This window comes from Tamandua tetradactyla, chromosome 22 (assembly GCF_023851605.1).
Source record: "Tamandua tetradactyla isolate mTamTet1 chromosome 22, mTamTet1.pri, whole genome shotgun sequence".
Classification (NCBI taxonomy): Eukaryota; Metazoa; Chordata; class Mammalia; order Pilosa; family Myrmecophagidae; genus Tamandua; species Tamandua tetradactyla.
Window position 1 is genome coordinate 7,853,264 of NC_135348.1, and position 12,781 is coordinate 7,866,044.

Consider the following 12,781-nt stretch of genomic DNA (forward strand, 5'->3'; position numbering starts at 1 on the left):
GTTTTAGGCAGCTCATAGGGAGAATATATATGACAAAAGAGAAAACTATAAAGAGTCAGGATAAGAAAAATATAAATTAGATTGCAATATCAAGACAAGAATGCAGGCCTACAGAGTGCAGTAAGATAACACTGGAAGTTTGGCCTTGAGTTAACTGGAGGTCAAAGGAAATAAATACCACAGCAGAAGCAATTGCATCAAGTGCACCCATATAAAAACTTTCGGCTTCAATGTGTACTTTCCCCAGCTTGTGGAGAATCATAAAGTTAGGGCTGACCTCTTACTCTGAGTGATGGGCATATCTTCCTTTAGGGGATCCTGAGTTTATATATATGTTATACATTTTAGACACAGTAAGAGAAAACTCAACAGAAATGAGTCTCAATTTATTAGAAATTTTAATTAAAAGAGATTTCCTATTTCTCCAACATGCAATACAATTTAATTTGATTTTGATGTATTATTATGTTTATTACACATCTAACAATTTCACCAAAGTGCCATGGGCTCCATCCCATAGTAGGTAAGTACATCTTTCTCACTAGTATACAGAAAGCCTCTAATATGTATTTTTTTAAACTATGATAATGATCTATTAAGCAATAGACTGCATTGTCTGGAGGTTGAATCAAACTAAATCTTTAATACCCAATCAGGAAAAGCTTTTTAAATTAGATTACTTTGATCATTTATTGCTTGGAACAAATTGGCTGTTCAGTAATTTAGTTCAATTTTTATTGGGCAACAAAGTTAAACTGCTGTGTTACGTAAACCAGAATTGTGTTATTTAAATTCATGGTCCTAACTACTTTTAAACATGTGGACAGGAAGTGGTGGTATATGTCAGAAAATTCTCCATATTCCAGAAGCTGGAGGATAGAATAGAAAGTATCATTTTGAAGTTTTAAGATCAAGACTGATTTGGAAATGTTCCTCTCCATTAATTGTTAATACGGGTTCAGTATAAAGTTCAGAAAAGTAATTTCCATTAGAATTTTTGTTCTCAGTTTTTAGGATATTTCATTCAATGAAATTAACATATTTTTTTCTTTTGATTCTGTCATACTGTCTGTTCTGTACCTCTATCTGTTATATATCCAACATATAGATATCCAATATGTATTTATATACCAGATTTCTTTAGCCTAAAACCCAAACTAAAACCAATACAGGTAAGAAAATGAAATGAAGAATTCTGACACATTTTCTCCATAGTGTGATTTAGGCACAGCATATTTAAACCCAGCAGTTCAACTATATGACAATATGACTATGTCACAAAGTCGACCTAAGTAACAGGCAAACATCCTTGGGTCTATTTGTGGATTTTGAGAATACATACAAGATCCTAAACTGAAGGGAAACTAGGATGTCAGATACCATTTCAGGTAAAAATAAAACACAACATTCAAAGCTGATATGAAAATGGAGTCAAATCTCCAAAACAATCTTCTCAGAAGTTTCAAACCGCAGTGATTTGCTACTTTAGGAGGATACTGAATTTGCAAACATATGAATAAAAATCTGTCACTATCTAACCTTGATGGCAGGTCTAGTAAAAGACCATTACTCTTTCTCCAAGGTGGGCATTAAGACAATTCAGGCTGTGCCAGAAAGTAAAAACCCCTAGTGTCTCCCTTTTGGGGGAGTGTGATAGGAGCACATATGAGCACACGAGAGCACAGAACATAGGGTCTAGTTTTTTTTGGGTAAGGTATCTGAGATTTTTCTAGAATGGCTTCAAGAACTACTCAGGAAAAATACTACCTGGCAGTACCATTGTTTAGATCTAATTTCTCTTCAGGGAATTGTTTAGCAGTGGTGCAGTGTTGTTCTCCACAGAAGTGAGAAGAAACAGATATACCAAAAAATACTAGTTAACTTTAGTTCATTACTGGGAATTAATTTTTTTCTTACAGCTTCTGAAGATCATGGTATTTCTTGAAACCATCAGGAGGGAGCTTTCTTATTAAGTTCCACTGAAGTGACCTGAAATAAATGTAAATTTTTGGTTCTTATCTAGGTATTTTTTTTTCTTTTAAACAAAGACAACAACATGAATAACTATAAGCTTTTTTAACTTAAATATCCAGCTTTCAGTAAACATTATCTTTTATTACCTCACTCTCAATTTGTAATATCGTTCTACTAGGACTAATATGTTGATTTTGTATTATTGAGGATATTCATCTTACATTTATGTTACAACATGATTTTGAGAATATTTTTTAAAATAATAAAACTGGGAAAAATAACTGATTTCCAGTTATGCTTTCCTTTTAAATATTTATATAATGAATATCAGAAAAACAATTCAACTTTTGAGCGACAATAAAAATAAGTTGTTTTCTGTTTAAAATACATTTAAGAGCTTAATTATTTTATTTTACTTTTTGTATGGGCAGGCACCGAGAATCGAACCCGGGTCTCCGGAATAAGAGCTTAATTTAATATTCCTTAAAAGTTCATTGCTGACATTCCATTAGTCTTGCTTTCTTTTCAGATTCGTTTTGAAGGCAACTTTCAACTGAAACATACAATTTTACCATCTTCATTCAATAAGTGATGACATTCTTACAATAACTTGTCTAGAAAGACTTCCCTTATATTGCAGTTTGATGAGCAACTTGACACAGACCAAATCCACATAGTCGGATTTATATGGGAGGGATCTAAACCTTTAATTTTCTAGAAAAGCAATGTGGTGCAATAGGAGACAAAATAAAAGAAAACAGGGTGGTGCAACAGTGGCTCAGTGGCAGAATTCTAACCTGTCATGCCAGAAACCTGGAGCCTGCCCATGCAAAATAAATAAATAAATAAATAAAAAGAAAACAAACAAAACCCCAAAACCCAATACCACTGTAGCTGGGGCCCAGACCCATGTGTGCCTTTAGCTAAGTTTGTTTGTGTGAATCACACATAACCTTTCCAATGCTCAGTCTCTTTAACTGTGAAAGGAGGAATTTCAATAAGAAGACCTCTTACAATATGGTAACAATTATAATATGTTGGAGCAGATACGCGTTGATAAAGTCATACTGTGAGATAAACAGATGGAAATACTTGATTGACAAAATTGATTTAGGTTAAGAAAGTATGATACAAAAGGCTCTAACAATGTTTAGATTTTAGACCAGTATTACTTAAACTTGGTGTATTTGTCAGGATTCTCCAGAGAACTGGCAATAGTAAGAGATTTATTATAGAAATTGGTTCAGCGATTATGGGGATTGGGAAGTTTGAATGCCATAGGGCAGGCTGCCAGTTGGGAACTCTGGTGAAATTTCTAGTGAATTTTAGCTGGCTGGCTGAAGTACAGAGAGAAATTCTTTCTGACTGCTTTTAAGGCCTTCAATTAATTGAATGAAACTTTGCTCATTACTGAAGGCAATCTCCTTGGTTGATTCTATATATAATTAGCCAAAGATGCAATCAACTGACTAATTAATGATTTAAATCCATGAAATACCCTTACAGTAACAATCAGGCTAGTGCTAGTATGGTGTCCAAATAACTAGACACCATAACCTAGCCACGTTGACACACAAACCTAACCATTATACTTGGTAATGGACCCCTCTTAAAATATATAGAAACCTCCTGAAACACATTTTTAGAATGTAATTTGAGAAACATTGTTCCAAAGTCTAAAAGACCAGGCATGCTTAACGAAGGTGTTAATCCAAAAAACAGTCTTACACTTCATCTCTAAAGCACAAGATATACCTAAATACGTAAAGAGATTAGGACAAATACGTAAATTTGTCCTAAATATGTAAAGACAAAGAAGATGGACAAAACTTCGTGGGTGGGTGGGGGGCAGGGTACAATGGTGCCTCAGTGGCAGAGTTCTCGCCTGCCATGCCAGAGACCTGGGCTCAATTCCCGGTGCCCGCCCATGCGAACAAACAAACAAACAAGCAAAAAACTTTCTGGTGGCAGGGGGGAGTATTTGCAGTTAAGGAAAAAAAAAGTTTAAGATGGCTCCTTAGTGGGACTGGGGAGAGGCCATTAGTGAAAATAGAAAAAAGGTTGAGAAATCCTATTCTAGACTATCCATACCAGCCACTAAATTATTTTTAAATGAATGCATGCCAAAGTTGGGTGGACTAATAACTTTCTCTTAAAATTGCTCTTAAGTGCTAGAGTATCTATCACCAACATGCTTTCCTTCATTATTTCAACTAATGAGGATCCCTTTTTTACTAATGATTCTTGTTTGGCCCAGTTTCCAAATTCTACTTTATATCCTGCTAAATGTTTATGCTGTATATAAAAAAAATGTGATATATTTGAATTTGCTTTTAGGACGCAAAAAAAAAAGTTCAGTATGTTCATAAAAATGTGTTCGTTTGTTCATCCATTTGTTTATTTTCTCAGTAAAAATGTGTTGATTGCCTACTATTTGTACAGGAATAGAGAGGATAAAAGTATATGAGCCAACCTAAGAAGTTTATATGTTATTTAGATGTCAGGTAGCATTTATTTTTTTAATAGAGAACTTTTTTTGGATATTAACTTTAGTTTTATAGTTCAGGGCCAGGACTTAAATCAGATTGTTTGATTTTTATTACTTACTTTTAAACTCAATTTAAAAATAGTTATTTAGAGCATACTATAGTCTTTTAGGAACTTTGACAGATAAATGGAAAACTCATGCTCTGGGTCCTCATGGAACCCATGGCATTTCCCTTTCTCTAGTTGAGAAGAATAGGACCCCAGTAACCACAGTAAGGGAAGAATGCTGAAGATTCTATGAAAGAGCAACACATGAGTTTCTTGAAAGAACTCAAGAAGGAAAGGTTAATGGCATCTGAGCAAAAAGAGTTACTGTAGAGAGAAGGTAGGCTTATCTAAGTCTCTCCTATGTACTTTTCTTAGAAAATTGGCTTCTTATTAATAGTGCCTAGAATTTTTAGGTTAGTTCTTTCTGAATGACACCAAATATTTTCGCATTATTTGAAATAGCATTCTCTATAATTTCATGGCATCTTATTGAAGTGGAAGGAGGTGTTACTGTGTTTATTTAATAGGACAAACCAAAATACTTTTTAATATACTAGATTCTTATATTTGTAAATGCAATGTTCAGAGTTTGACTATTCAAGAAGCACTCTGAAGATCCATAATATAAACTTTAATTGTTGAATTATATATGTTGTGAGACTTAACTGTTTTGCTTATTAATTTTAGTAGACTCCAACAAAACTTTGATCTCACTGGGGTTCTAATCCATTGATCCTATCTACTTTTATTTTAATTTTAAAATAATTTTAAAATAGTTTTGGATTCACGAAAAATTGTGACGCTAGTACAGAGTTCCTACACTGTTTCCCCTAGTAACGTATTATGTTAGTACGGTAGGTGTGTCCAATTAATGAACTAATATTGACATACTTTATTCAGATTTCTGCAGTTCTTCTCTAATGTCCTTTTTCTGTTTCAGGATCCCATTAAGGAAACCACATTACATTTAGTAGCAATGTCTTAGGTTCCTCTTTATTTTCCTTGTTTTTGAATGAGTTTGGCAATTTTGAGGAGTACTGATCATAAATTTTGTAGAATGTTCTTCAATTGAGAGTTGTCTGATTTTTCTCAGTGGTGATGGTTCACACAGAGGTGAAGTGACATTCTTATCACATCATATCAAGGGTATATAATATCAGTATGATTATTGATATTAGTTTTGACCATCTGTCTGAGGTAGTGTTTGCCAAGTTTCTCCATTGTAAAATTGCTCCTTTTTCCTCTCTTTTTCCATATTATACTCTTTGGAAAGAAATCACCACGCACAGTCCATGCTTAATGAGTAGGGAGTACCTACGCCTCCTTGAGGGTGAACCAATTACAGAGTTATTTGGAATTTAGAAGATTTAGAATTTAGAAATAAGGAAGATTTAGCTTCTCTCTCCCACTTATTTATTTATTCAGTCATGTGTTTTCATTGTGGCTTTATTTGTAATTGCAAAATACTCAAACAGGATTTTTGAAGAAACTACATATAGTACATACACAAAGTAAAGTAATATACAGCTGTAAAAATAAACAAAATCTCTATGAATTGACGTGGAATGATTTCTTGGATATACATAAAGTAAAGAAAAACATAAAGTGCAAAAGAGAATATATAGTATGCTACCTTTTGTGTGAGAAAAAGGGGAAATAAGAAAATAATGCATAACATAGCTACATATTTCTGTGCAGGAAACACAGAAGGGACAAATGAGGGAAAAATGAAGTTATCTGCAAGGGATAAGTAGGAATGGTGAAGAGGGAGAGATGAGGGAGTTACAGTTTTCAGAATATGTCTTTTTATAGGTTTGAATTTTGGAAGTATATTAATGTACTATTATGTTCAACAAAATTAAATAACAAGGCTTAAAAAAAAACCCTTAAATGTGTATTTCTAGAATTAGGATGCTAGTTTGAAGTATAGACACATATGTAGTTTTGTTAAATATTGCCAAATTATGCTTTATAGAGATTGTACCATTTTGCATTCCCATTTGCAATATATGAGCAAGTACTTCTCTACAGTCTTGCCAAAAAGGTATATTACATCTCAGTGTAAAGGGTAAATTTGTCTGTGTATTTTGCCCATGTTGCTATGAGATTTTTTCTATCTTTTCTTCCCCTTAAATTTAAAGTTATTTTAAAAAATAAATTGCCTTTTATCTTATGTTTTATCTTTTATGTATATTTTTATATATGTGCAAATATTTTCTCCTTATTTATCATTTAGCTTTTGAGTTTGCTTATGCTATTTTTTCTTATTTTTTTTTGCCTCCCAGAACTTTCTATTTTTCTGTAAATGAATTTATCAATGTTTTATTGCATCTGGATTTTGAAGCATAGTAAGAAAGGCTTTCCCTACTCTCAGGTTATCATGTTTTTACATGTTCTTTTCTAATATTTGCATAGTTCCATATTTTACATGTACATTTCTGACTCATTTAAAGTTTGTTCTTAAGCACTTTGGAAAAAATGAATCTAAATGTGTCTTTTTCTAAATGATTATTCAGTTGTCACCATTTATTTAAAAGGGCATTTTCCTTCTCGTGATTTGAGTGAGATACCATTTTTTAAAAACATATACTAGATTTATCTATGTGGTTGGGTCTATTTCTAGACTTTCTATTCTGTACTACTGATCTGTTTATTCATGCACCAGTACCATATTTTTAAAAACTATATAGGCTTTGTGTATATATGTATATATTTGTGATATATTTTACATCTGGTAAAGACAGACTTCCGTCATAAGGCTTTCTTCTCTGTGTTTTCCTAGGTATAGTTTGTGTTTATTAGGCCATATGAACACTAGCATTCACTTAGTTAGCTCCAGAGAGAATCCTGGTTAATTTTTTTGAGATTGCATTATGCTTATAAATCAACTAGGAGAAAAATAACACCTTGATGGTTATAAAATATCCCAACCCAAATCAAGAATTACTTTTCACCTATTTTGGTCTGCTTTTGTTGTTTCAAGACTCTTTTTTAAAAATGAAGATTTAAAAACTGTACTCCTATGTATTTACTATTCTTCTTTTGCTATTGTAATTGGAGTTTAATCTAATCGTTCATGATATTTTCTAATCGGTTATTTATTATATGAAAGCTGTTGATTTTTGCACGTTAATTTTTTTTATCATGCTAACTGAATATTTTTATTGCTGGTGTTAGTTTTAGTCTTTATTCTTTAAGGTTCTCCAGAATACTATTATGTTACAGGTAAAAAATATTTCTTCGTTTCTATTTATTCTGCTTCTAATGTTTACTTTTGTCTATTTGTGTGGGTCAACTGGACCAGGTGCTTTCTTGTAGAGTCAATTCTTTATAACCTTCTTTATTTCGTATGGCAATTGGAAACTGTATTTTATTAAGAAATTATCCTTTCATGTATGTTCTCAAATTTATTTACACGGGCAGTGTGAAAAGTGGTCTCTTAAAACTTAAAAAAATTCTCCTGTATCAGTAGTTATTTTCCAGTTGTCATTTCTTATTTTGACTTGTGTCCCTTTGTCTTGACTATATTAGCTAAATAGTTTGTCTATTTTGTTAATTTTTTTCAAGAAACTAATATTTTGATACATTAATTTTGCCTAATATTTTTGTTTTCCACCTCATTATTTTTCCCTAATTTTTTCTTTATTAGAGAGGTTGTGTGTTTACAGAACAATCATCATAAAATACAGGGTTCCCATTTATCACCCTATTATGAGCACCTTGCATTGGTGTGGAACATTTGCTACAATTATGATAGCATATTTTTATAATTGTACTATTAATTAAAGTTCATGGTTTAACCTGGGGTTCACTGTTTATATAATGTAGTTCCATGGACTTTTTCTTTTAATTTTAATTTTGTTACCGTATGTACAAACTAACATTTGCCCTTTTAATCATTTATTTCAGTGCTGTTAACTGTGCTGTGCTCACAAAGTTGTACTACCATCACCACCATCCATTACAGAAACATTTCCATCATTGAAAATACTAATGTTCTACATTTTTTAAACTTTTTTTATTAATTAAAAAAATTAACAAACAAAACATTAAGATATCATTCCATTCTACATATACAATCAGTAATTCTTAATATCATCACATAGTTGCATATTCATCATTTCTTAGAACATTTGCATCGATTTAGAAAAAGAAATAAAAAGACAACAGAAAAAGAAATAAAACGATAATAGAGAAAAAAAAGATTGTACATACCATACCCCTTACCCCTCGCTTTCATTTACCACTAGCATTTCAAACTAAATTTATTTTAACCTAATGTTCTACATTTTAAGCCTTAACTTCCAACTCCTTATCCCCACTCAGTCCCCTGGTATATTCTAGATTCTGACTTTAAGAGTTGGTTATTCCAATTGTTTCAAAACAATGAGATCATACAATATTCACCTTTTTTATGTTCAAATTTTGTCTGTTTATATTAGACAAGGCATTTAAAATTTGAATTTGATATATTTGGTGATAAATTTTAGAATCAGTTTCTTAATTTCCATGCAAAACCTACTGGGATTTTTATTTGGATTGGGCTGATTCTATAGATCAACTTGAGGAGAACTGTCATCCTAAAATTATTAGGTCTTCCAAACCAGGAATACTATTTATCTCTCTGATTCGTGTGTCTTTAAAAGTTTCTCTCAGTGATTAGTGTGGAGATCTTGCATATCTTTTGCTAAACTTATTCCTAAGTGTTTTATTTTTTATGCTATTGTTTTTATTTTCCAATTGCTTATTGAGAGTATTTAAAAATACAATTGAATCTTGAAAATTAATCTTGTGTCTTTCATTGTTGATAATTTAACTCAGTTCTACTAGTTGCTTTATAGATTCTTTAGGAATTTTTTATTGTGAAAAATAACATATACACAAAAAAGCAACAAATTTCAGAGCACACCAAAACAATTAGCTATAGAGCAGATTTCAGAGTTTGGTATTGGTTACAGTTGCACAATTTTAGTCTTTTCCTTCCAGTTGATCCATGATATGTATCTTTTTGTGTCTGATTTATTTCACTCAACATGAAGTCTTCAAGGTTCATCCATATTGTTGCATGCATTAGGGCTTCATTCCTTTTTACAGCTGAATAATTTTCCATTGTGTGTTTATGTCATATTTTATTTATCCATTCATTGGTTAATGGACACTTGAGTAGCTTTCTATGATTTGGCAATAGTGAATATTGCCACTATGAACATTTATGTATAAATACCCCTTTGAGTCCCTGCTTTTATACTTTGGATATGTACTTAGTAGTGGGAATGCTGGGGCATATGGTAGTTCTATATTTTCTGAGGAACAACCAAAATGTCTTCCATAGCAGTTGCACCATTTTATATTGCCACCAGCAATGAATGAGTGTTTCCATTTCTCTGCATCCTTTCTAACACTTGTTACTTTCTATTCTTTAATAATAGTCATTCTAGGGTGGGCCACAGTGTCTCAGCAAGCAAGAATGCTTGCCTGCTATGCCAGAGGATCTGGGTTTGATTCCCAGTGCCTGCCCATGTTAAAAAAAAAAAGTCATTTTGAGGATGTGAAATGGTATCATTGTGGTTTTTATTTGCATTTTCCTGATATCTAATGTTGAACATCTTTTCAGATGTTTTTGTCCATTTGTATATCTTCTTTGGAAAGATGTCTATTCAAGTCTTTTGCTCATTTTTTGGTTCGTTTGTCTTTTTGTTGTTAAATTGAAAGATTTCCTTATTTAGTCTGTATATTAAACCTTTATTGGATACATGTTTCCCAAATATTTTCTCCCATTGTGTAGGCTGTTGTTTTACTTTCATGATAAAGTCTTTTAAGGAGCAAGTTTTTAATTTGATGAGGTCCTATTTATTTATTTTTTCTTTTGTTGATTGTGATTCGGGTATAACATCTATTTGCCTAATGCAAATTCTTTGTAGTAATTGGTTTGTTAAGATACTTCATTTTTTCTTGAATTAATGTAGTAGCTTGCATGTTTCTAAGAATTTTTTCATTTCGTCTAAGTTATCTAATATGTTGGCATACAGTTGTTCATACTATCCCCTTGTAGTCCTTTTTATTTCAGCACTAATATCCCCCTTTTCATTTCCCATTTTTGTTATTTATATCCTCTGTATTTTTTTTTCTTTTAATTTAGAACTGTCAGTTTCTCCCTTTAAATCTGCCAGTATTTGCTTCATAAGTTTTTTGGCTCTCCTATTAGGTGATTACATGTTTGTAATTGTGACATCTTCCTGTTGAATTGTCCTCTTTATCAGGAGCTAATGACCATCTTTGTCCCTCATAACAGTTTTTCATTCAAAGTCTATTTTATCCAATATTAGTGTAGCCACCCCAGCTGTCTTTTCTTTTATATTTGGATATATTTTTCATCTAATTTCTCTGTGGTTGCCATGGAATTAAAATTTAATATCCTAAATATATAAGTCATATTTGAATCAACACCAACTTTAACTTCAACAGCATGCACATATACTTTTCTTATATCACTTTGTCCCCCACTATTTTTTTGTACTTGTTACCACTTATATCTTTGTACTTATATCTGTTTGTCCAAAAACCTAGATTTATCATTCCTTCCTGTATATTTTAGTTCCTGTAGGAAGTAAGAAGTACAGTTACATACCAAACAGAACACTACAATAATACTGCCATTTATAATTCCCCAAATGGTTACCTTTACCACAGGTCTTTATTTCTTTAGCTGCTTTGAACTACTGTCTCATGTTCTTTCGTTTCAGTCTGAAGAATACCTTTAGCATTGCTTGTAGTATATGTCTAGTGGTTATGAACTCCCCAGTTTTTGTTTATCTGAGAATGTCTTAATCTCACCCTCATTTTTTAAAACTTTTTTTATTGTATAGTATAACATACATACAAAGCAAAAAAATGAAAAGGCAATGGTTTTCAAAAGCACCCTTCAACAAATGGTTACAGGACAGATCCCAGAGTTTGTCGTGGGCTACCATATGATCCTCTCATATTTTTCCTTCTAGCTGCTCCAGAAATAGGAGGCTAGAAGGCTTAAATAGTTTTTTAGCGTCACAATCGACTTTTTTTCCTTCTTTTTTTTCTGAACAATAACATATATAGAAAAAAGCTATAAATTTCAGAGCACAGCACCATAATTAGTTGTAGAACATATTTCAGACTTTGACAAGGGTTACAATTTCACAATTTTAAGTTTTTACATCTAGTTGCTCTGAAATAGTGGAGACTAAAAGAGAAATCAATTTGATGACTCAGCATTCATATTCATTTGTTAAGTGGTTTCTTCTATGTATAACTCCACCATCACCTTTGATCTTTCCATACCTCTCATTGGGGTTGTTGGGGCTATAGCAATTCTAAATTTTTAATATTGGAAGGGTCTGTCACTTATATGGGGTAGGGAAATGGAACTATCTGATGTCCTGGAGATCGACCTCATTTTTGAAAAAAAGTCTTGCTGGATATAAAATTTTTGGTTGGCCATTGCTTTCATCCAGTACTTTAAGTATTCCACTGCCTTCTTGACTCCATGGTTTCTGATGAGAAATTGGCATGTAATTTAATTGAGTCTCCCTTATATGTAACATAATTCTTTTCTCTTGCAGCTTTCAGAACTCTCTCCTTTTCTTTTACAGTTAATAGCATAATAAACATATGACTGGGTGTGTTTTTCTTCATATTTATCATGTTTGGTGTTCTCTGAACCTTTTGAAATTGCCTATTCATGCCCTTTGCTAAGCTTGGGAAGTTCTCTGTCATTATTTCTTTGAGTATTCCTTCTGACACTTTCTTCTCTCTTCTTTTGGGACTCCTATAATACGTGTATTGGTGCATGTGGTGGTGTCCTATAGCTGTCTTAGACTATTTTCAATTTTAATATTTCTTTTTCCTTTCTGCTCCTCAGCCAGGCTCATTTCAAGTGTCTTGCATCAAGTTCTCTGAAACTTTCTTCTGCCAGCTCCAATCTGCTTTTGAAATCCTTCTGGACATTTTTCATTTCAGTTATTGTGGTCTTTAAATCCAGTAGTTCTGTTTGGCGCCTTTTAAAAATTTCTATCTCATTACCTAGGCTCTCATATTGCTTATTCACTGCTTCCCTGATATCCTGTAGTTCTTCCTCTGCATTTTCCTTCATCTCCTTAAGCATTTTAAAGATCATTTTTAAAAAAGGTTTGTTCTGTGTGTCCACATTCGCATCCTTTTTTGTTGGTGTTTTTCTCTATTTTCCTCTTCTTCCTTTGGATGGACCATCGTTTCCTGTTCATTTGTCTTGTGCTCT

At 32.4% G+C, this 12,781-nt stretch overlaps 1 protein-coding gene across 1 annotated transcript in view; it reads right to left on the reverse strand.

The window, feature by feature from the left end:
• RXFP1 (relaxin family peptide receptor 1) overlaps positions 1–12,781 on the reverse strand; it is a 113,377-nt gene that overhangs the window by 53,067 nt on the left and 47,529 nt on the right. The window contains exon 5 of the mRNA XM_077139555.1: positions 1,918–1,989. Coding sequence (XP_076995670.1) covers positions 1,918–1,989 — 72 coding nt within the window. The remainder of the gene's footprint in view (positions 1–1,917; positions 1,990–12,781) is intronic.